Source organism: Python bivittatus, unplaced genomic scaffold (assembly GCF_059951505.1).
Source record: "Python bivittatus isolate LINGU-HERP-01145 unplaced genomic scaffold, Pbiv_v1 ctg000080_np1212, whole genome shotgun sequence".
Classification (NCBI taxonomy): domain Eukaryota; kingdom Metazoa; phylum Chordata; class Lepidosauria; order Squamata; family Pythonidae; genus Python; species Python bivittatus.
Genome location: NW_028277035.1, coordinates 87,851,132 through 87,875,923, shown reverse-complemented (window position 1 = coordinate 87,875,923; position 24,792 = coordinate 87,851,132). Strand labels below are relative to the sequence as shown.

General features: G+C 43.1%; 1 protein-coding gene and 4 non-coding genes across 6 annotated transcripts; 4 read left to right on the top strand and 1 right to left on the bottom strand.

Annotated features, from left to right (window-relative positions):
* The first annotated feature begins 1,719 nt into the window (after positions 1–1,719).
* Positions 1,720–19,181, top strand: LOC103059856 (E3 ubiquitin-protein ligase TRIM7-like). Of its 2 annotated transcripts, XM_007439640.3 has the most exons (7): positions 1,726–3,011; positions 9,177–9,272; positions 11,321–11,551; positions 13,757–13,779; positions 14,886–15,001; positions 16,034–16,069; positions 17,263–19,181. In XM_007439640.3, the coding sequence occupies exons 1-7, from the start codon at positions 2,466–2,468 to the stop codon at positions 17,775–17,777; spliced, it is 1,563 nt and encodes a 520-aa protein (XP_007439702.1). In that variant the 5' UTR covers positions 1,726–2,465; the 3' UTR covers positions 17,778–19,181. The 2 variants fall into 2 exon arrangements, with proteins under 2 accessions (XP_087990691.1, XP_007439702.1); XM_088134565.1 differs by lacking the exon at positions 9,177–9,272 and having other exon boundaries at positions 1,720–3,011.
* A 2,531-nt stretch (positions 19,182–21,712) lies between these two features.
* Positions 21,713–21,785, top strand: TRNAT-UGU (transfer RNA threonine (anticodon UGU)). The gene has a single exon. It is a non-coding gene; the product is annotated as a tRNA-Thr (tRNA).
* Positions 21,786–22,359: 574 nt separating this feature from the next.
* Positions 22,360–22,431, top strand: TRNAP-UGG (transfer RNA proline (anticodon UGG)). Its single transcript has one exon. It is a non-coding gene; the product is annotated as a tRNA-Pro (tRNA).
* A 527-nt stretch (positions 22,432–22,958) lies between these two features.
* On the top strand, positions 22,959–23,031 carry TRNAV-AAC (transfer RNA valine (anticodon AAC)). Its single transcript has one exon. It is a non-coding gene; the product is annotated as a tRNA-Val (tRNA).
* Positions 23,032–23,488: 457 nt separating this feature from the next.
* TRNAL-AAG (transfer RNA leucine (anticodon AAG)) lies at positions 23,489–23,570 on the bottom strand. Its single transcript has one exon. It is a non-coding gene; the product is annotated as a tRNA-Leu (tRNA).
* Between the last annotated feature and the right edge of the window lie 1,222 nt (positions 23,571–24,792).

Below are 24,792 nucleotides of genomic sequence, written 5' to 3'. Positions count from 1 at the left end.
GTCCAAAGTTATTCAGCATTCCCTGGGTGTCATCCCCCTGCCAAAGGAATAATACCTTGTAATGCAGTGAACTCAGTCCTTGAGTTGCACTTCCCTTCCACATAATTGGCTGACTCCATATTTATAGAAAAATAAAGCAAGCAAACAAGTATACGGTCCTATGTCAAACCTTAGCAGTCCCATCTCCAGAGCATGCAGCAACAGCATGGGCTTTTCTTGAGCTGCATATGAAAATGCAAACAACCGCTTTACTTCACTTATTCGCAAAGTCTTCCTCAGAGAGGTTGGCCTGTCAATACAAGGGTGTCCACAGAGGTCCGAAAGGTCAGATGGTAGCCATAACTCTGTGATTGAAACCTACTCCCCTTTTTACATGTGTCATCGTGCGTCCTTCCCATTTTTTTCCCTTGATGTGGGGGCATGGGAACATGGGAAAGTCCCTTGTTTACCCCAAGCTCCAACTCGTAGCAGGAGGAAGCTAGGACCTAGTATAATGGTAAAGACTCAGTGATGGTGTTAAGTGAAGGTTGGGGGAGGATCCACTTTGCAAGTAGATCTGAGCCATAAGCTGCTTGCATGATATACTATGTATTTATTAAAAGAACTTATATGCCACTTGAGTTGAGCCAATCTATGTGGCTTACCTGCATAGCAAAACACAAAAATAACTACAATCTAAAAAAGTGATAGGCATTCATTCCGTATTATAATTTCATAAAAAAACACATAATAAATAATAGTGCTATCCCTAATTCAGCATTTAATTATCACATCCCTAGTACCCAAATGCTGACTTGAATATTTATGTTTTTGTTTGTGAATACAAATTTTCATTTTTATTCCTAGTTCAATTTTCTAGGCTGCCCAAACTTCAACAACCCTGGATGTCTTGATCTATAAAAATAATTACAAAAAAATCCAACATAAAACTCCAAAAGACAGCATCGTCTGGTAGGAATGATAGCCAATTCTGTCCCCCACCCATGGAGAAGACCCCCTTCCAATCACCCTAACCCAAAGCCTGGGGGAAAAGCCATGTTTTTAATGCTCTTTTAAAGGCCAGTAAGGTGGGACTAATGAGAATCTCTGGGGGAATGCTGTTCCCAGAAGGCCAGGAGCCTTCTCCAGAAATAACAAACAGATACTGCATGCTGAGTTTACATACCAGCTAAATTTGATCTAGACTCAGGCTAAGATGTTTGGCATCATTCAGGACAGCAGATGCACTGTTCTGGCTGGATTTTTAAAAAATACATAGAAAATATGTACTTGCCATCTGAAGTGTCATTTCTTTATTCTTTCTTGTCTCAGGCACAAATCCTAGGGATAAACATGCAGCATCTATCAATATTCACATTAGTACTCCGATGACTAACCACGGTGGGGGAATAATATAGCTGTCCAGAGTTGCTTTGTATGAGATGGGCGGCTATATACATGTGCCATATAAGCCTGATTTTGCTCTGTTGCTTTTCTGCAAGAGGTCAAAATGCATTCTTGCCTCAAAGGAAATTCAAGAGCTCTTCTAGAAAGAGAACAGGAGGAATTGATGGCAGCCTCAGCCAAATACATGGATTGACAAGCTTTGGCCATTGGTGGGACGAATGTTGATTTCACTGTTGAAATATTTCAAAGCACTCAGAATAGCTCAGGATACATTAGCTTGGGTCAGCAGTTTCAACAATAGCCCTGCACGAAGGACCAGCATTATAACACTGAGACAGGGAGAAGAGCAATTTGTCTAAAAGAGTGCTTCTCAACCTCCGCTGGCTGGGGAATCCTGGGAGCTGAAGTACACACATCTGAAAGCTGCAGAGGTCGAGGACCACTGGTCTCAAGCTGTCTAGGCAATGTATCAGAATTTAATTAATTTTCTACTAATTCTCTTGCTTCCAGTTTATACAACTGTCAGACCCAGTTCTTGAATTCAAAGAATTAGAAATGGGTGCATCTGAGGTTGTGCAGAATGTTTTTCATCACTTGGAAACACTATCATAGCAATGCAACGTTAACTGTGATGTGAATGAAGGCATCCATCTTCAGAATTTTTCTTCCTGCTCTGTGTATTATTGTAATCATCTGAAAATGTCATACGTTTAAAATCAGTGCAAAATCAAGTTAACTTTGGTGGCTGTGGTGAGTTTTCTGGATCTTTGCTAATGGCTGATTATTTAAAAACAAGTTTATTCAAGTGGGCTAGCCAGGACAACTTCTAGGTCAGAGGGAATGGCTTTGTTGGCAAGCTGAAGCTTCTCAGTGCTAATGTTAGAAATGAATCTCTGTTCTCATCTCAGTCAGGACTGAAAAACAATATCAGTCATGTGGAATCTGGAAACATCCCTTTGGTCTCTCCAAACCGAATGAAGCCCCCTGCTCTGATTTTCCTTCTCTACACTCTAAAGAGCATTTCTCATCCTGTCTAGAGGCTGAATCGTTGCCAACGTAAGAAACCAGAAGCTTCCGAGATGACCTTGCAACACCAGCTGGCTTCTGGCACAGGAACCCCTGCCCTGTGTTTCGTGCCCAGCATTCGCTCTCTGTATGCTGCAGGGAAAGCAGGAAGGGGAGAAGGAGAAGGGGATATCGGTGCAGCCATGGCTGCCGTCTTCCTCCCAGGAAACCTTCAAGATGAAGCCACTTGCTCAGTTTGCCTGGAATATTTCAAAGACCCCGTGTCCATCCAATGCGGGCACAATTTCTGCCGGGCTTGCATCACCAAGAGCTGGAAGAGCCTGGAGATGGATTTTCCTTGCCCCCAGTGCAGGGAGGTGTTCAAGGAGAAAAGCCTCAGGCCCAATCGACAGTTGGCCAACATGTCTGAGATCATCAGCCAGTTCATCCTGCATGGTGGGAAAGGCCTTGAGGAGGACAGGATCTGCGAGAAACACAGGGAGGCTCTGAAGCTTTACTGCAAAGATGACCAGAAGACCATCTGCGTGGTGTGTGACCGGTCTCGGGACCACCGACCTCATGCTGTGGTGCCTGTAGAAGAGGCAGCCCAGGAGTACAAGGTACGTACCTGCTAGTCCATTGCACAAGTATTCTTCCCAGGCGTGCAAACGTCTTGGGTCTACCTGTCTCGAAAATCTTTCCACATTGTTCTTGTTCTTTGCTGAAAAGAACGGGGCACGAGCTTGCACGGAGAAGGTCCTAGTTCAATCCCAGGTATCTCCAAGCAGGGTTGGGGGAAAGCCCATCTCTGAAACCCTGAGGAGCTGCTTAATGTCTGGGTCAAAAATAGCAGGCTGAGATCTGACTCCACAGCTAGGTTCAGACAGCATGCTAAACCCCAAACCTGCTATATCCCCAGAACATGCTGTGTGCAAATAAATAAATAAGCCAGACTGTGACTTAATGGGATGGATGGCCTGTTTCATCCAACATGCAGCCAAGCCAATGGCTAGTTTTCCACATCTACTGAACCAGAAGCTACTCAGTCCCATTTTAGTCTATGTTGTGCAAAGGTAGCCTGTCTTTTTATGTTCCTTAGCTTTTCCAGAAAAAAAAATCTAGGGACAGGAAAGCAATCTAGAGAAGAAATAATGGTAGGCACAAAACATCCAATCAACACTTCCTATCAAAAATAATTGTTAACCTTTCTGTTTTTCCTTTTGACTTCTTTCATTAATATCCCCCCTTTCCTCTAAAAGCTTAAGGAGGGATACATGGGGATTTCAACCAAAAACAACAACCCAGAATGTTGGCCTGAAATATGACAATGGCTGGAGAAGTCACCCAGTGAGCTCTGTGGTTGCGATTGGGATTTAGATCTGTGCCTTGATGGTTCCTTTCCAAAACTTCAACCACTGTCCTGCTGTGATGGAAAAACACAGGAAGACTTCAAATGGAAAACAGGGTCATTTGGATCCCCTGTAAAAATCTGTGCATGAACCCTCGGTGGGTGAGTGGGGGTTAGACAATGTAAGTCCCACCTTGAATGAAATTCCATAACTGTCCCCCAGATTTCATTCCAAATTAAGCCAGGCTCAATCATGTCTGTTGAAAAGTAATGGAATGGTTTTCGTCTTCAGCACTGGGCGAAATGGGGGCTCCTGGATCATTCACCTCTAAGGATTGAACCTCCCAGAATGGAGGTCTGTAACTGGTCCCTGCCCATGTATTTCCCTTTACAGCAGTGTTTCTCAACCTTGGCAGCTTTAAGCTGTGCGGACTTCAACTCCTAGAATTCCCCAGCAAGCATGGCTGGCTGGGGAATTCTGGGAGTTGAAGTCCGCACAGCTTAAAGCTGCCAAGGTTGAGAAACACTGCTTTACAGTGTTAAAAACTGCAGGGGGCATGGAGGGAAGAGGTCAGCAAAGCCCTCGAGGTATCAACAGAATTGGGGCTGCTCGGTTTGCCAGCTGTGTTAAGCAAAGGTTCTGCAGACTCTTAATATCTGCTCTGCAAGGCTGGTGTGGACATGGTCAGCTTGTAGGACACCATGTCCTGGATTTTGTGAGTTGGGATTTTCAGGGGGCAGGTTTAGCCCCCTGAGTATTCCCACACCATTGTTTTTATTATTGTTAGCTGCCCAGAGTCACTAGTCTGAGATGGGTTGCTATATAAATTTGAATGAATGAATGAATGAATGAATGAATGAATGAATGAATGAATGAATGAATAAAATGGGGCTTTTTTAGGTGGGGAGCAAAGGGAGGAACTGATTGTGCCTTAAAGTACAAAGATTAGACTCGAAAAGTTTTCCATTCAAAAATTTATTTACATTCCAAGACCAAACACAGTTTTCCAGTTCTCATTTTCTGCAGTTTTCCATTTCCATGTTTTCCCCCCAACAACACCACTTTGTAAAGATTTGCTCTCAGAGAGGTAACCCTTTTAATCCCTTGCATTAAAACCAGGGTATCAAAACCAGGTAGAATCTTGTACAGTCTTAGTTTCACACATGTCTTATTCCACGTAGACTGTGATCCATGAAATCTTGCACAGTAATACATTTATCCATCTTTAAAGTATCCCAAGGTTCTTCATTACTGTAGCAATGGTTACCTTTGTGGTCCCCCATTATACCCATTCCTTACCCCTTTAGCAGAATTACTAAAATCACCTCAAAACACTCAATGAGTTCGATGAGTTTGCAGAGTTTGCAGAGTTATAGTCAAAAAAACACCCTGGTTTGATCCAATGGCTATAATCACAGTTTAGCATGAAGGAAGGAATCTGCAGGTGAAGTTTTTACACCACCATGATAAATAAACCTGTGCCATGGTACACTCCTCCCCCAAGTTCCTACATTAATACTGAAGATAATACATTTTAAAACAATGTAGAGAAAGTAAGTTATTAACAAAAGATGAAGCTTGCAATTTTCATATATAAACTTCCAAGGCTGTCCACAGATGAGCCCTAATCTCCATTTGGAGTTGATGACTTTTAGAATAGCAAAATAGGAATTTCCAGATGGGCTGATTGCAAATCTGTAGCCATTGGGACAGTCCATGTCAGGCAAGAAATGGTTAAGTCAAAAACCAAAGTCCTGTTCTATTTCTGGAAGGAAAACTTCCCAAACTGGGCAGAAGATCTCAGACTGACACTGATTCTCTGGAGAGTAGGAGCCAAGCTTGTTCTTTGCAGCCCTGGTGCCAATATCTAGCTAAAAATAGAAACTGCAGCTGATAAGGTGACAAGAGCAGATATGCTGAGGCACCCCAAGAAGATCTTGGAAAACTAGTTCCATATGTAAGCTAGAGGACCTTCGTGTTATGTACTGCAATCCTTCCTTTTCTACAAATGGCCCAGGAAGAAATGTAATTTGCACATCAAGATTTATTGAGAAGAAAGAGATAGTTTCCATAAATCGGGCAACTAAACTGTTTCTCATTTAGAACCCATCTATCACCCTTAGTTTTGTTTCTAAGAGGCTTCCTGGGATCTGCCAAGGAGGAGGATCTTTTCACTCATAATGGAAACTCTTGCAGCTGGCTATTTACATCAACATTTCAGGAATGGTTATCCCTCTGGGAACAAACTTGCACACTGCCTCTCTCCCTCTTCCATCTCAAAGCCTGGAGAATCCCTTCCCCACTCCTCCCTCTAGGGAGAAATCACCAGTTGAAGAACAGCAGTAAGAGAGGTCACTCAACTGGATCTCCTCCTGTTCTTCTTTTTACTTTAAAGCAGCCATCTTAGGAGGAAAGCTTCAAATGTTATAACCCAACCCTTTGTCTACATTTACAGATACCCAACCTTGGTCTCTACAACATGGGGAAGATTAGTGATTTAAGGCAGCTTATGCTTTAAATCAGCTTTCCCCACTGCAGTGCCTCCAGATGTCCTGAGCTATAAAAACTTTACTTTCCAGTTGAGCGGGGCTGGGAATGATGGGGATTGTGGTCAAACATATCTGGAGGATGTCATATTGGGGAAGACTGGTCTAAACGCATACTGTGGTACATTTTGAGGTTGTATCACTCTTGCATATTAAACAGCATATTAAAAAGCAGAGACGTCACCTTGCCGACAAAGATCCGCATAGTCAAAGCTATGGTTTTTCCAGTAGTAATGTATGGCTGTGAGAGCTGGACCATAAAGAAGACTGAGCGCCGAAGAACTGATGCCTTTGAACTGTGGTGCTGGAGAAGACTCTTGAGAGTCCCCTGGACTGCTAGGAGGTCAAACCAGTCAATCTTAAAGGAAATCAACCCTGACTGCTCATTGGAAGGATTGATACTGAAGCTCAAGCTCAGATACTTTGGTCAGCTAATGCAAAGAGAGGACTCTTTGGAAAAGACCCTGATGCTGGGAAAAATTGAAGGAAAAAGGAGAAGGGGACGGCAGAGGATGAGATGGTTAGATAGCATCACTGAAGCAATGAGCATGAAACTGAGCCAACTCAGGGAGGCAGTGAAGGACAGGAAGGCCTGGCGCGATATGGTTCATGGGGTCACAAAGAGTCGGACACAACTTAACGACTGAACAACAACAATCACTCTTGCGGTTTGCAAGAAGAACACTTCCATGCACAGTAGGTGTTGGAGTGGACTTTGGCTTTGTATGGCCAGATATGCTCAGACCCTAAGCCTATGTGATTGCAGCACAACATAGCTATTTTCAGTCTTCAAATGCTCAGACACAGTTCTGAGTCAAAGTTTAGTCCTTATTAACAGCCAACTCAAAATGCAGAGCCCATCACATGATGAATCCCTGCATTCTCCAGGTAAACAACAGATGAACACAACGATACAGGTAGTTCCCAGGTTAAGAACACCTGGTTTACAGATGACCCATAATGAAGAACAGAGCCTATTGTAGCAAAGTTCACTTTAAATACACAATGATTCGAGTTAAATACACAATGGTTCGAGTTCATTACATAATACTACTTATACAGTATTACACAATAATACTGTTCTAGCTTATATACAAGTTTGACTTAAGGACAGACCTTGGGAACGGACCTTGTTCTTAAACTGGGAACTACTTGTAATGATAATAATAACAATTTATTAAATTTATATGCCACTCAACTCCCAGCAAATGCTACCCAACTAGTGACTTCTCCACACCATCAATCCATGGTCTGTTTTGTTTAAAACATCAAAATACCTGGAGTTGGAAGCTTCCCTATTCCTCTGCTCAATTTATTGAAGTAGCAGAGAAATTCATGGCATTAAGCTACAGCCACTCAACCTCTTCTGGAAGAGGTTGACATTCTCAGTGTGTCTGCTGAAAACTTGGAATTAATCTGCTTCAGCCAAAAGTAAATTGGTTTAGCCAAAATCATATTGGTGGATCATGTGTGTGTGGAAGTAATCCACGAGTGATCCAAAACCACACATTGTTACTATGGATGTTATCCTGAGGACCCAATGTACTTTGATTGCCATCTTGTTGGACTATGACTTGGAAGACCAATATTTACTCTGGTTAGCTGGTTGCAGTTGATTATATATGCCCTGGTCAAATAAAGAATGGTTGGTCTCCTGGATGCCAATCTGCCTGGAAAAATAGAACATCCTGTTGCTTTCTTTAAAAAAAAATTCAATAGGGATAAATATATAATATCCATGGTGACCTCACAATAGTTGTACCTCTGCAGACTTAGAAGGAATTAGCCCTCTTGTCCTATTTGACCATCAGTCCCATCTTGTCATGTGGCTGGGAATAGGGGGGAGGCAGGAGTATGTATACATAATGGGCAGATATTTCCTGGAGAAGCTCCATTTTTGAAGGATTATTTTAAGATTAGGACATAATTCCTTTTCAGCAGGAGGAAGAGAAAGTCATCCCTTACTAACTTACTTCTCTATCTCTTCCTCTAGTTGGCCTGGCAGACTAGAACTGTTTTGGCCTAAAACTAACTCCTCTAATCCTGCTGCTGACTAAATTGTGAAGTTTATGCAATGCACAAATGCCACCCAGAACTTAATTAAGCACATTGGGCAAACACAGGCTATATTATATATGATGTCTGGGGCCAATTCCAGCTCAATTCTTTCTCATTGTAAAGTGTCCAATAGCAAGTCAACTCTACAGAAGCTTGTGTGCAACTGCCTGGTGCCAGGTCAGACCAGAGGTCCATTTTGAACAATCCTGTTCATTGCACTGCCTGGTGTGGCTCTCCTGAGTTTCCCGCACAAATATCTTCCTTGGAAATGAATGAGATTGCACCTGAGACCTTCTCTAGGCAAAACAACGGCTCTGTATATTACAACCCCCAAGAAGATTTGAACTCACAGCGTCTGTGTTGGAACTTTTTTGCTACAAGACCTATATTTTTTAATGAGAGTCATCTAGCATATGAATTTTATAGAAATTATTGTGGCCCAAAGACTATGGCAATGTATATCTTCCTTCCTTCCTTCCTTCCTTCCTTCCTTCCTTCCTTCCTTCCTTCCTTCCTTCCTTCCTTCCTTCCTTCCTTCCTTCCTTCCTTCCTTCCGTATCGTGCTGAATTTTTTAGACTCATAGTGGCTTATAACAACATATTGAAATAAAAGTAAAATGTTACACAATAAATAAGAGTAACACAATAGAATATGCCATTTAATTTTGTGGTGATAAGGATATAAATCATAGTAGCCAGGGGCTCCATAACACTTGTTCATAGACTCTTAGTTTCCCCTGTGGATGCATAGAATTTTCTCAGCAGGACAAATCTTGATTGCCTCAAAATTGTGGAAACTTTAAAAAAAATAATGGTATACCTTGGACCTTAGGAACAAATTCAGACTCGTTTGGATTTTCTGAAAAAAGAGAGACAAGGGCTCCTGGAATTCAAAACACAGGATGACAAGAAGAGCCAAGAACTTCTGGTAGGTACCTGTTGTTACTCAGAAGTTGGCAAACTTGCTCAGCATCGTTCAGTCAGATGCAGGTATGTGATTCTGTAAGACTTTTGAAGAAACCAAGAAGGATTAAGTTTATTAATGTCACAACCACAGGACCAAGAATGAGATTTCCATGTTCAGAAGCAGTGTGTCCCTATTTCCACATGCTGGGGAGAAGCAAAAAGCATGTCACTTTATCATATCTGCTGCTAATAGTTCTTTGAAAAACAGGAGGTAAGCAGAATAATATATCAACATCCTGCCGGAGAGCTTCCCATCAGACTGGAAACTTGTGAGAACCCTTTATTTATAGAATTCAGTTTGTATCTTGCTTTTCTACCTACAGAGTATCTATAATACATGTTGTCTGCACCCATCTGAAGTTAAAACTGACTGAGGACGTAAATGCATGATATAAATTAGAGTTGTGCTTGCTTCAAACATTGGGGCATTGTTTTGGACTTCATGCAAACACAGTATCCATCTGCTGTTACTTAAAGCAGCCTCTTTTTTCATGTTTGAAGAGCCCCATTAACTTTAGTCAATCAACTTATTAAAGTATCCACATCTTTTTTTCAGGTTCATGTGGAAGCCTAAAAGAAGGGGGGCTGCTTTAAAGAATAGCAGAAAGATCTGTGTTGGATGGAGGGAGAGCCTTTGTACATATTACCCCAATATGAAAAGATAAGAGTGTTTTTGGTCAGGGTTAGGGTTAGGTATTTTCTTGAATAGAACTCACCAGATGTTTAAACAAACTTCCTGGCTGGCTTCTGTTAGATGAACCTATTTATTATTCCTGTCAATTTTAGTCAATCAAGTAGAGATTGATTTGGCAATCTCTACAAAAGGTTATCCCTTGTGATAAATCTGTTAGCCTTTATGGTGCCACCATACTCTTTTGCTATAAGCAAAAACTGAATCCAGTGCTCTGTCTGAAGGAGAAATACCTTTTAAAACAAAATTGTCAAAGAGCACCTAAGCCACAAAGATGAGAACTGCAAATATTTAAAAGCTAACTATTAGGGGGGAAAAAAGCTTTTCCTTTCATTTACCTGTTGAGTATACTTCTTATTATATTATTTTGCTATTCTCTCCATTATCTTTCACAACTGTGAACTGTAGAACACTTTCTTGATATTTGGCTCCATTCTAGCTGCTTCTTGAATTTTATTAGAAACGGTTGAACAAATCAGCATTGTCTCTATCCTGATAATGCTCCTGTAATATTAAATAATAAAGAGGTGGATTTTAAAAGAAAAAAAATCTTGAAGTCTGGAGCTGATGTCTGGATTTCTCAAGATACGTTTTACAGCTCTGCGCACAGATCATAACTTCTCAGAACAACCCTTCAGAGGGGCACAGCTATACGTTGAGTGTACAGCACTGTAACCTGGCACTGTGTGTATAGCCAGAAGGCAAAACTCTTACATTCAGATGAGCAAAAGGGGGAATTTGTTCCCCGAGGTGAGGTTGGCTCCCACTCGTCTGGCCTTCTGGAAGAGCATTCAAGACCTGGCTGTGTCAACTAACAGGTGGATTCAATGGGGGCTCACAGCACTGGGGTTGGTTGGTGGCTTGAGGACGTTCTCTCTGTCTTTTAACTTTGTATATTTTTGTAAAGATTTTTATAGCTTTCTTTTTTACTTGTTAAGTTGCCTAGAGTCACTTATACAGTGAGATGGGCGGTGTATAAATTTGATTAATAAATAAAATAAAATAAATAAATGTGTATGGGGCCAACTTTTGTCACCCCATTGGTATCCCATGTATGCAGTTACACCAGCCCAAATTTCTTCTCCCCCATAATAATAATAATAACTTTACCCTATTGTCTTCTTCATAGCCTAGCATCAATGGGATAATATTCTAGTTTTAGGCTAGTCTTTCTCACACTGGCGCTCTTCAATAGCATTGGGAGCTGGCAAGGCATGGCGGGTGATTAAACTTGAGAAGTCTGTCCCAGTGATAATTGTTTAGGGATACTGTAATGGTCCTTCTGCTTCCACACCCTCTTTCTTTGACTTTTCAAAAAGAAAACCATAGAAACCGAGAGACAGAAGGTCCTCTCTGAATTTGAAGGGCTACGCCAATTTCTTCATGAGCAAGAACAGCTTCTCCTTGGTCAGCTGGACAAGATGGAGAAGGGCATCATGAAAAGACAGAATGAAAACATCACAGAGCTATCCAAGGAAATTTCCCTCCTCAACAAATTCATTGCTGATCTGGAGGACAAAGTCCAGGAACCATTGCTTGATTTCCTCAAGGTAAGACTTAACAACAGACAAGCATTGTAGACATTTTGTATAAAGTCAGGCCTTTTTGCATTTGCACATCACTGGATCTTGTGCAAACCCAGCTATTGTTTACTCAATACACCACAATAACATGCTGGCTGGGGAATTCTGGGAGCTGAAGTCCACTCATCTTAAAGTTGCCAAGTTTGAAAAACACTGATTTAAATGAATTGAGTTTTTTGTATGTCCATGAACTAGGGCCAGCTTTTTCTAATGTTGTAACAGTTCTGGGAAGTGCAGAACTGATAGAAAAAATTTGTCTGCAGCTTGGAAACAACTATGATTGCTTGCTTTTATCTATAAATCAAGCTGTTATTAAAAGTACAGTAGCAAGAGACACTAAAAACCAGTTTAGTCTTGCCCTTCATGGAGACTTTAATTCAACAGCCTTCTCAAATATAGGTCAGTGACTCTTTGTATTTATTCAAGGTAAATCCTTCTTTCTCTGTCACTTGAAAGTTGCAAAAAAAAAAAAAAAAACAGTTCTCCCTGGCCTTTGGTTTTGGCCATGACTACTACTCTCATGTTACACCTGATGTTTCCATACTATAGAATTTCTTATGACTATTTAAAGACTGCCACATTCTTTTCTGGAGACGGTAGCACTTGAGAAATTAAGGTTAAGGTCCCCTTAAATGTGCTTGGTATCTATTCGTAGCTTACTGTACTTAAGGATCTTGGTGGGAAGATGTGGTGATCTGGGCAGTGGGGAGTGGGAGGTGTATTGATCATTCTGCAGCCTTTTTCTGAGGAGAGAGTCAACGTTCATCTGACTTCAGGGCAACTTCAGAGAATGCTGAGCTGGTTTCACTTTTTCAGGAATTTTACAGAAAGCTTTCCATGATCCATTGACTAAGCCACATGACTTCCTCAAGGCAAATATTGATTATGTGGTAGATAATATATTTTTTAATCCCACCCCTCTTTTAAAAAGTAGTGTTTCTGACTGAACTCTTCCCTGTTGCTTTTACGCTTACAGTCATCTGGTAAGGTAGGTTAGGATGAGATGCAGCAGCTGGTCCCATATCATGTCATGAACTTTCAGTCTGGATGAGGATTGAACCCAGGACTCTCTCTGGTCCTAGACTAACCTGCTAATAGCCCACACCATGTGCACTAGTGGCCAACACATATAGATTGGAAGAAGAAGAAATTTAAATTATGTTTTCATTACAGAATTTTTGATCTCATAAGCCAAACTATAGGCAGTGAAGCAGAATATATCATTCCTCGAAATGATATATTCTGCATGTGTTACATGATATATTCTGCATATGTTACAGAATTTGATGGACAGCTGTTGCAACTAGTGTATTGTATGGCATGCAAGAACTTTCTGAGATGAAGGTGGAGGGTGGTGGTGGTGGGATGTGAGACCCCTGTCAGCATCATGCGTTAGAAATGCAGCCATAGTGTAGGATAATTCCTGAAATGCAAACGAAGTGAGAAGCAGAAAGAAGACTAGAAGGCTAAGGAGAAATAAGGCAAATTTATCATTTAGTTATTCATTTTTCAAATTTCTGTTTGTATGTGCCTGGCAAAGCCAGCCTGCAGTGGTTTACAATATTAAATAAAAGCAACCTTTAGTGAAAATGAATAGACCTAGAAATCAATCATTATAAAAGCAGGATATCAGAATATTAAAAATAGCTGTCGTTACATAATGTTCAAAGAACTTCAGGAAGGAAATGCCAGCTTATAAAAACAGGTTTTCAGACTACATTTAAAAGTAATAAATGACAGCGAAGAAGTAGTCCTTGCTTAGTGACTGCCTCATTTAGCAACCATTCGCAGTTACGACAGTGATGAAAAAGTAACTTTGTGACCAAATCTTGCATTTATGACCTTCACAGGTCTGTAAACCAAAGGAAAGCTGAAGATCATAGGGACAGTTGCAATTTTACTTAGCGACTGCTTTACTTAATGACTGCGTTGCCGGTCCCAATTGTGGTTGCTAAATGAGGACTACCTGTACTTCAGTGAGGATGGAATTCCACAGCAGTGGGGCCACTACCAAGGCAGCCAAGGGCTTAGTTAATTGCAGCCAGGCCTCCTTTCTTGGTGGCACCATCAAAAGACTCTTGGATGATGAGTGGAGCTCCCAACTAGTAGTATAAAAGGCAAGGACATCTCTTTCCCCAATCCTCTGTTCTTTTTTTCCTCTTTCCCTTGTAGGATGTGACAACTACTATTGCCAGGTATGAAGCTGCATTTCCACCCTCTCTTTCTGTTTGTGCATGAACGAATTAAAAGGTCAGTGACAGCTGTTTGGAGAAATATGGTCTCAAAGACACGCTGTGGCCCAGCCCTCTTGGATCAGGATTAATCCTAGGCTGCTGCTGATTTATTTGTATGGAAATAAGATACTTTTCTGCTCTGAAAGTCTTAGGTTTCCTTCATCAATATAAGCAGTGGAACTAGTAGGAGCCAGATTGAAAGATGGGGGTGAGAAGAGTTATTTCTATTTATTCAGGGAGCTTGAGTTCACTCCAGCTCAAAGCTGGAGCTTTGACTAAGGTTGTCCAACTTGTCCTATCTCCACAAACCCTAGTATGTGGCTTCCGGAACCCCAGTGAAAATTGCCACTAAACTGTAATTCTTAATGTGACAGAGGGGAAACTGATTAAACATGTGGGTGTAATTAAATTCGCATGAAGTTAAGTTCAACACAGTTTTACCCTGACCCTACCCACTTTTTGGAGTGTTGCTGTCCATTAGCAGGTCAGATGCATCTATCAACCTGAAAAGGGGTTTGCATTGTTGTCTTGTGCCAGCCTTCCCAAACAAGTGGGATGTGTTTCAGAACTTCCAGAACTGCCTTTGCGGGAATGAAATTCTGGGAATTATTCTCTTAACGTATCTGGAGGGCCCCAAGTTGGGTCATCCTGGAGAAAATCTATCCATGTGATTCCTAAGAGTCTCCCCCCAAGTTGATGTTACTTAATCAGTCAATCCAACAAACACCAAGCTGGGGGAAGGGTAGCTTAAAGATTCAGATGATTTCAACCTTTCCTTCCCAGAAGTGTGAAATAGACCAGTACATGTCCTTGAAGAATCTATCTGCAGGTGTTTTGCTCTACTTCGTAATGCAAAATGTGAAAATTTACTTGGAGCCAGAGAGCTTGTGTGCATTACAAATGTTTCCCCTCTTTTTTTGCCATTAAATTTCCACTCAGATCAATAGCACAGGTGAGAAACACAGGCTGTTGACACCTCAAACTTGCCAATTGTCTTGAACTATAAGGGAAAGTTTGGGATAATACAGCTATCAGTCCTGACATCCTTCTTTTTCTTTCTTTGTTAGAAGTGACAATGTCAAATGTCAGAAGCCTATTCCAGTTTCTTCTGACATGAAAGGCCACGTCTCCAACTTCTCTCTGAAGACGGTGGCTCTCAAGGGAGTGCTTAAGAAGTTCAGAGGTAAAGAAAAAGAATACTTGCTGTGTAAATCTAATTATTTTAGCATCTAAAGAAACCTGAGGTATGGAAACTCTGATGTTGGCAGAGAACAACAAGAGCTACGTGATTGTTCCATATATGTCTATGGATGGAAAAAAGGAAATCAACAACAATTTTGTCCTATTACAATTAACATTAACACTTAAGCTAAAAGAGTGAAAATTGCACAAGTACTATAAAATCAACATACATGCTATATTTACAATTATGTTGCAAATATAGCATGATGCAAAAGAAAGTACATAGATTGGAGGACTATCCTTTTATAACTCTTAATAGTAAAGTAATTAAAGTAAATAAAATAAGTAAATCATATTAGTAAAGCAATTAGTAACAAAATCCTATACCTCTAACTTGACACCCAGCTGTCTGACTTTACTGATAAGGTTTACAACAGGATAGCGCCCCCCCCCCCATTTTTGCCACACACCATTCTCATGGAGCACGTAGTGGTCTGGCCCTGAGAGTGGTGCTCAAGAAGCTTTTGTAGATAGATGGGGAATCCCTAAGGTTGCCCTTGAAACTGGGCCAGAGATCTTTATTCCTGATATTATGGTTGCCAGCCTGAAAATGATATTATCTGTTGGCCAAGATGCTGGGAGATATCAATCTGTAGAATTCATTCCCAAAAGACATAATGATGGCTACTTTTAAAATGGAGTTGGATAAATTTGTACCACAGTCTACCAAGGGCTTTTAGTTTTGAAGACTTATATCTGTGGCTTGAAGGCAGTCTGCCAGCAAATACCAAGGAAGTATTACAGAGAAAGGCTCATGTCTGCCCCTGCTTGTGAGAGCCCCAGAGGCATCTGACTGGCCATTGGAGAAACCAAATGCTACAGTAAGATGGCCCTTGGTCTTGTTCTTATATTCTTATGAGTCACACTTAACACGTATGGAGCATCTGAGATTGAGGAAGGCTGGGTTCGAGGTGTTTAGACGAAACTGCTTTCTGTTGCCTTGTAGACCTGACGGTGTGTTCTCTTCTTTCAGATCATTTACGGGATGAACTGGGGAAAGGTGAGAAAGGTAAATGTTATAAGCCGATGTAATGGTATATGGGAATGACCTTGGGAGATGGGAGGAAGAGATGCTGCCTAGGGAACAATCAGATAAGAGGTGGGAGGAGCCCACAGCTGCATAATGGGAACAGGAAGAAACTCAGAAAGGATCCACCCTAACTTATCAGGCTGTAAAAAGAGATGATGGGAGATTTGTACTTTCACACTTGCAAGATTCTATTAATGTAGTGTTACAATAAAGTAGAATGAGCTCATCTTGTTGGGCTTCCTGTCTGGACTACCTGGGAGGCTGACAGCCAAACACATATTGTGAGAGACAAAATCATGCACGTAATGTGTAAGTGTAGACTTTCAATGCTCCCTATTACCAAGGTAGGGCAATTTTTCAAGGTTTGTATTAAATGATGCCCTTCTCTCTGACATTTTGTTTTTCCATTAATTTAACAGAATGTAGTCATAGTAGTTCATGGTTGCTATTCTGGATTTGATGGAAAGGAAAATAAAGTAGATAAAAAAGTGCTGTTTCAGCAATGGATTTCTTGCATTGACTAGGGTTGGACTAGAAGACCATTAGGAGTCTTTGTTTCTAAACATCCATGCATAATAAAAACACCACCACAAAAAACAGTAACCAAAGCAAAACAAACCAGCATAGGCAATGGCATTAAAATTTGAGCTATGATTAAGTGTTCAGTAATTCAAGGAACCCCACAAACTTTCTGGATAAGATCCACTTTCCTGAAGCTTGATAATCAGTAAGAATAGAGCAGGAAGTAAGACAATCCAATTTCTGGTGCCGGTATGATGACCTAACATAGAGGACAAACCCTGTCCAATAGATAGTGTGAACATGTGGAACAAGGCCTCTGAAAAAGATGGAGATGTACAGGTAGGTTCAGATGGAAATCCTCTGGGTTTCCCATTAAGCAAAGAAATTTCAGTGAAAAATAAACATGTTGCCAATGCTCTTACAATGGCCTGCTTTGGTCCAAGAAGAGAAATCCTTTTTACTTGCCGACTCTATTTAGGCATAAGTTGCTTTTTTTTAAAAAAAAGAAAAACAAAGCAAAATACTCAACGTGAGAGAGGGGAGCACTCTAATTTTGGCATGCTGGCCTTTACACCTGCTCTTCGCTGCTGCTTTTCCTTGCTATTACTATGGTCGTAATAGTTGACTTAATGCAATGTGTTCCCCCTTAGAGGACTTGCTCCTGGATCCGGAGACAGCCAACCACCTCCTCCTCATCTCTTCGGATCTCAAGACGGTGCGGATGGGCTGTCGAAAGCAAGATCTCCCCGACAACCCCAAACGCTTTGACACCAACTCTCGAGTCCTGGCAACGGAAGGGTTCAAGTCCGGGCGGCATTACTGGGAGGTGGAGGTGGGGTCTGCTGATGGCTGGGCCTTTGGAGTGGCCAAGGAATCGGTCCGAAGGAAAGGGCTGACTCAGTTTTGCCCTGAAGAGGGCATCTGGGCCCTGCAGCAAAATGGTGGGCGATACTGGGCGGTCACCACCCCTCAGCGCACCCCGATTTTCCTGAATGAGAAGCTGATTAAAATTAGAGTCTACTTAGACTACGAAGGAGAAGAAGTGTCCTTCTACAACGCTGACACCATGCAACACATTTTTAGCTTTAACGTTGCCTTCGCAGAGAGGATGTTTCCGCTTTTCTCAGTTTGCTCCACTATAACCTATATTAAGCTTTGCTCCTGAAATGAAGAGGATGCTTTGTTGGAGGCCGGGGAAGCCACGGCGATGCAAGGACTGCTTGTTTTTATGTCGGGCTGACCTCCTGGGAGACACGTGGGAGTTTGGAGAAAAATATGTGAGGAATCTGGACGTGGCCACCTTCCGATAGGGCAAGCTGGTCAAGGGTGCCGAAACCTAAATACGGTGCAAAGCAGTAGGAGATGCCACCAATTTGTCCTGAGTATGCAGAAGTCATGTCAATAGGTTTGATGTTTGAGTTGCTGTTTCTAACCCCAATCCTATCACACAATTAGGCAGGATTGCATCTCGCCGGCCCGAATTTTGAGAAGAGGGAGGTGTAACTGTTTTGTTCCTTTGGAATAGCTATAGGGAATAAGCATGGCAAAGAGAGAGTGAGTGTGCCAAAATTGCATACAGGACTGTCTTTTTTCTAATCATTATTTGCAGTTTCAGCTGCTACGTCTTTCCTGCAAAAGACTTAGGAAGGTCATCATTTGCAGCCAGGAAGAGGCAGATGGAAGGCTTTCTCTCGCCTGGCTCTTTCTCTCCTGCAGAGTCTCTGGTTCTGTGTTAATTCAGATGTTGAGCTTGAACCTTGGCGTAGGAAAAGCAGCTGGGGAAGAGATTGCAGGAGAGGGTCAAACGTTCTGCTCTTTGCATTTGGCGTCTTCTTAGGGCCTCTTAGTGGAGGAAAGAGAGCGCTTGGGATTTTGCAATATGAGATGCCCACGGAATGTGCAGTTCCAAAGGGCAGTTTAAGGAAAGACAAAGATTTCATCCTATAGGAACAGAGAAACAGAAAAGGAACTAGAGCTAATGTTTCTTTTTACTATTAAAAAATAATTACCTTAGCTAAGATGTTTATTTTTGTTTATTGTTTAGTTCTTGGGACCCTTGGGGCGTCTCTATTCTGGGAATGCAAGTGATGTTTGAATGGCTCTTGAATGCAGGCAAGGCTCTCTGCCTGGCCTTGCAGGTTTTCTGCCCTTGCTGTTTAAATCCTGCAGCGCAGAACGGATGGCTGGTGGTGCAGAGGCTTCTGCAAATCAACCCTGAAGATGCAGTTGGAACCCTGAAGACCTCCACCCCCACCCCTTGCATATGTGCACCCCTAGGATTGCAAGCCATCCTTTGTCTGGCTGGACCCATGGTTGGGATTCAGTGGGCCCTGGCTTGCCATCATCCCAAATAGTTCAGACTGTACCATCCATAGGATGGGGTGCTGTGGACTTGTTTTACAGTACAGCTTCGGTGTGGCTGGGAAGAAGCAAATTTGGGGAATACAACACTGACATTCTAGATGTGGATTGAACATGCTCTCCTGCAAACTTCTGCAACCCTGAAATCATGCTGACTCAACTTGTCCACGTGTAAATAAAACCCATTCTTATCAAGACATGTGGTCCGTGCAGTGTTTTTTCTTTTTTCCTTTGGAGGAAAATCCTATCTTGAAGCTCCCATGGCTGGAGGAGGGGGGGGGGGCTGGGGGGGGGCAGGCAAAGGGAAGAGAGTTATTTTAAAGAATTAAAGGGCATAAAGTCAATCATTTCTCATTTCCAACTTAATGATTCCAGGGTCCTGCCCTTCCTCCCCTTGGACCAGCCCTGGCATAAGTCAGAGGAGGCATTAGCCTTAAGCAGCAGATGCAAGTATGGGGGTGAAAGCAGGAGTGGGGTGTGTTTGGGGCAGCAGAACCGGATTGCACCCCAGGACCTGCCCCACACCCACTTAAGGATTGTAGGCAGGGACGCATGTTTGTTTAGCTACATGTGAGGTTATCTGGGTCCTTCAAAAAGAAAAAAGGAAGGAAGGAAGGAAGGAAGGAAGGAAGGAAGGAAGGAAGGAAGGAAGGAAGGAAGGAAGGAAGGAAGGAAGGAAGGAAGGAAGGATGGATGGAAGGTTGGTTATTGGTTGTGCATATTTTCTATCTTTAACATGATATGATAGTTAATACTACATCATCTGCATAGAATTTGAGGTTGTATTTCTCTCCAAGAATGTTGGGGCCTGTTATTTATTTATCACCTCTGACTTTTTCTGCCAGTATTTCTAACACATTGATAGGAGAGAGTGGACATCCTTGCCTTGTTCCAGTACCGATTTGGAAATCTGCAGAGAGCACTCCATTCACCACCATCTTTGCTTTTCTGCACTGATATATACTTTTAACCCAAGCTTGCATATGGTACTCACAGCTCCTTCTCCTATTTGACTTTTCTGTCAGTGAAAGTCTCCCCAACCGAAAATCCCAGGCTAAGCTGCTGAACAGTGGATTGCATTTAAACCCCACCTCCCTTCAGAGCCTTAAGGGGGTTCCACAGAACTCTCTCCTCTTAGGTTTCCCCATAACAGCCCTGTGGGGTAGGAGAGCTGAGATGCTCAATTAGGAAGAAAATCGGAGTCACCTCAAAGCCACACTGCTCCCCGATATCCAGAGGCTTTGCTCTTTCTTAGGGATATTTGGGCCTTTTAAAAAAATCACGTTAGGCCTATTTTATGGTTTAATAGCAGCTATGGGAGTCTACAGCCTTCTCAGGGTTTGGATGTGTTATTTATTGTACGGTGACCATATTTTCTTGGAAACAATAAAGGACAAACCTGAAAAAGCAGCAAATCTGAAAGAGGTTCATAAGGATAAAAAAACCTTAATTGTTTATAACTTTGCTTTACAAAGGAAAATTCAAGAGCAAACCCAAGAAAAACTAACCCCCCCCAGACATTCTAATAAAAATGTCTAAAATCAAGCGGTCTATGTAAATTTATTTTAAAAAGACAATCCATTTCCATATTTTTCACATGAATTTGAAGGACTGGGCACGAAGTGGTATCATTTGTACAGTAAAAGTTAAATGATGAAAAGAAAAGGCAAAAGTGAGTTTTTGAAAAATAAAAAATCTAAAGGACAGCTTTCTGAAATAAAGCACTGTCCTTCATAATAAAGCAGGGTTCCTCAACCTCAGCAACTTTGAGATGGGTGGACTTCAACTCCCAGAATCCCCCAGCCAGCTGTCAAGTCCACAAAGTCCAAACCCCAGTCTAGAAGAATTCTCGTGAAACCAGGCCTGGTTCAGATAAATGCTCCTTTATTGGTTGGTACATGCAGCTTGAAGCAAAGCATTGCTAAATCTAAAAGCCTGTGTAAGTTTCCCTCTACTTTCCCCCCCCTTTCTATTTTGGCGCCAAGTTTCTTTCTCACAGGATCGTGGCCTTGTGCGTTCCTCCCCTTGATAACACAGTCCTTCCTGGCCTTCAAGCTACCACCGGTTTCGTCTGCAATCAGGTCTTGCTGTGCATTCCCATATCAATGTAGCGCCTCTCCATCTCAAAGCAAAACCCCAAGCACAGCTATGAACTACCATTCCCCCCCCCCCTTGTCACAAATGGCAGAATCAGATCAAGCACACACCCACTGACTGCTATAGCTCTACAAAAGCCTTTTTTAAATTAATATTTGATTGATGCAGGTTCTGACACCAGCCATGCTGGCTGGGGGATTCTGGGAGTTGAAGTCCACCCATCTCAAAGTTGCTGAGGTTGAGGAACCCTGTAATAAAGGACGTTGGGTCACTGTATTATACTGATTTATAAATGCGGCTGTGCACGGGGCCCGTACGAGATTCTTTTCCCCCCATCCTATTAGTTGGAGGGCTGTGCCTGTCAATACTCATTCTAGACAGCAGGAGGCACTGTTCCCACGCAGTCCCTTTTCCCCTGCAAAGTATGTTAGCACAGCAGGGAGCGCTTCTGGGTTGCTGTGGAGCTGCGGCCTCCGCCGATGTGGGAGCGAGAAAATGTAGGGCTAGCTTGGAGGGATCCTTGGCTAAGCTCTGAAGATGGTTCCCCACGTAGGGAGGTATGACTTGGCGTTGCGCAATAAGGCGCTAGCGAGGAAGAGCCTTGGCCTTATCCACGGGAAAGAGGAGAGCATGTAGCATGTGGGCTCCATAGCTCAGGGGTTAGAGCACTGGTCTTGTAAACCAGGGGTCGCGAGTTCAAATCTCGCTGGGGCCTTCCCTTTTCCTACCGCGTTTGCTTTCTCTGCCTTGGAGGCTTGAAATCTGTTTTTATAATCTTGCAGCCAACCCTTGCTTCAAGCAACAGCGGAATTTCAAAGCTGGGTTTTGCACAAGATCCCATTTTTGCATAATAACCCTATCGCCTAGATAAATGGGCAACCCGGCATCCTTTCTTCTTTCTTTTTTTTTTTTTTTTGGTAAGCCTTGAAAAAATAGGCTAACTTTAATTCTGCTCATAAATTCTAGAACAATTCCGGAGGGGAAATCGGTGGTGAAGGGTTGATTTGCAATATGCCCTTCTTGGAAAAAGCTGGACTAGGAGGCATTTTAATGAACAGGGCAATAGCTTCTTCAACCCCGAATTATGTCAATCATTGCATTGTTTGCCGCCTATCAGGCGAGTTAAAGAAGCGAGGATTAAGAGGGGAAGTCACGGTTCAGCAATGAAAGAAGGATTTCAAAACAAATAAGCAAAAGGCAAAGACAGAGGAAAACCCACGAAAACAAATTGTTTCCGCACGGACAGAGAAGGACTAAGTAAGCTGCTGTGAACAAAACCTCCTACCGGCGGCTCGTTGGTCTAGGGGTATGATTCTCGCTTTGGGTGCGAGAGGTCCCGGGTTCAAATCCCGGACGAGCCCTTTTTGGTGCGTCCCCCTTTTGAAGAGAGAAATCCTTCCGGCTTTCCAGAACAGGACTTTTCGGCCCCAGGACCTGCAGAGCTTACAGTTTCTCCTTTTATTGTCGCCCAAAAAGGCACTGAAGACCTGCTCCTTTCAGAAATGAGCGGAAGGCCTAAGCGTTGAGCTGCGCCTGGCTCCCAGTCGGGAAGGCTTGCAACAAAGGGAAGCGGTGGGGCGATAAACGCTCTCCAGAAAGTCCAGCCCGTTTCAGGACTCCCCGCCTGCTGGGAGGCAAGAGGCAGACGCAGAAGAAATGGAGGGTTTGTGCTTGGTTGGAAATACACGCGTCTACGTCCGCAGTGCAACCCTGGGTTTCCTTTTGGCGGGGTGAGACAACAAGGCCAGCCGAAGCCTTCGCGTGGCTCCGCACCGCTAAAGGTTTCCCTGTTATGTACCCTCAGTTCGATAAAATGTTTAACATTGTACAGTCCTTCGTCCCCGAAAAGTAAAATAAGGACCGCTCAGGAAAAGCGAAAGTGGAAGCGGTTTCTGTAGTGTAGTGGTTATCACGTTCGCCTAACACGCGAAAGGTCCCCGGTTCGAAACCGGGCAGAAACAGTTCTCCCCCCCTCTTTTTCTAGAAAATGAGTCACGGCGTGCATGTGGGTAAAATGACCAATTAGTGTACACCGCAATTCTTGTATAGCGCAGTGGGATTTCCCACCCAAAATGCATGCAAGTAGTGGGCGTCTTTAGGGCTCCCCCCAACTTCCCAAATGTGTATCGTTTGTGGGTTTTGAACGACCCGCTTAAAGCTTTGCGTTGATTTTACGGCTTGGTCTTAGCGCCTGAACAAGGGGATCGGATCAAGACCTGCAAAAATTAGGGCGAGCGAGAGGTGGCAGCTGGGTTCTGCCTCTCTTCTATCCAGTGATCTCTCGGATCCGGAAGCCGTATAGGCACAGCGATAAAATGCAATTATTACCGACTGCCGTATTGCCGTTTGCCAGCATGAACCCCGATTTTCCCTGAACGGCGTAAAGCGAACCGGGGGAAAGGGCGGCATAAAACTGAATGGCAGCGGTGGGATTCGAACCCACGCCCCCGAAGAGACTGGAGCCTTAATCCAGCGCCTTAGACCGCTCGGCCACGCTACCAGCTGATGTTATGCTCGTTCTTATTTTCCAAATTCTGTTTGTTTTGACAATGTAAACTACGCCAATGTACCCCTTTTAGTCCTGGTGCTTTTAAAGAAAGTCAGTCCATCCTCCAGTTCAGAAACCGTGAAGAAGCGCATCTTCTTTAAGATGCAGATCATAAAAAAGTGTCAATGCAGCCTCAGGGCCGTGGCCATCTTAACAGCAGGTATATTCCAGCCTGCATAAATAGAAATCCAGAAGAAACATTGCAGCAATCAAGAAGTTTGAAGGCAAACTTATGACCCATCAGGACAATCCAAACACAACTCTATTTACATAGAAGGAACTCGTCACTACAATTTAGCCCCAATCCCAGGAAAAAAATGATGCCTTCTGTAACGTCTAGATGGGCTGGACCACAATTCTCACCAACCCCAGTTGGTATTTCAATGCCTACCTAGATCCTGTGCTGGATTTGAAAACTATTAAATAGGATTGCAACGCCCAAAGATAGGACCGTTGTTCCCAGTGAAAAGGTCATAGATCTAAAACCAATTTCATATATTTTATGAAATAGGAAGCATTCAAGTATTATGGAATGTATTGTATTGGCCAGGAGGACTTTTGCACAGCTTCGGGTTGTGCACCAGTTACATCCTTTCCTGGATCGGGATGCCCTTTGAACGGTCACTCATGCCCTTGTTATCTCCCAGATAGACTACTGCAATGCGCTCTACATGGGGCTACCCTTGAAGAGTATCTGGAAGCTTCAGCTGGTCCAGAATGTAGCCGCGCGAGCTATTTTTGGGGTCCGAAGAAGGACCCATATAACACCATTGCTCCGTGAGCTGCATTGGGTACCGGTTTGTTTCCGGATCCAATTCAAGGTGTTGGTTATCACCTTTAAAGCCCTACATGGCATGGGGCCAGGCTACCTGAGGGACCGCCTCTCCCCCACGATTTCAACCCATCCCACCGATCACACAGAGAGGGCATGCTCCGGACCCCCTTGGCAAAAAAACTCTGACTAGCGGGGTCCAGAAGGCGGGCCTTCTCTGCTGTAGCCCCCGCCCTTTGGAACATCTTGCCCCCGGAGGTGAGACAGGCCCCCTCACTCCCGGCCTTTCGGAGGGACTTGAAAACCTGGCTCTGCCATCTGGCCTGGGGTGGAGAGGGAGGTCATCAGATATGGGGTTGGCTAGCCCCCTAGAGGCCTGGTGTTGCTTCCATTGGCCTCCTG

What these genes read in the sequence shown, in the direction of transcription:
- LOC103059856 (XM_007439640.3), top strand. Translation starts at nt 2,466, where the DNA reads ATGACCTTGCAACACCAGCTGGCTTCTGGCACAGGAACCCCTGCCCTG. An exon ending in AGGCAGCCCAGGAGTACAAG is followed by an intron (nt 3,012 to 9,176) that starts GTACGTACCTGC and finishes CTTGGACCTTAG; the next exon opens with GAACAAATTCAGACTCGTTT. An exon ending in CATTGCTTGATTTCCTCAAG is followed by an intron (nt 11,552 to 13,756) that starts GTAAGACTTAAC and finishes TTTCCCTTGTAG; the next exon opens with GATGTGACAACTACTATTGC.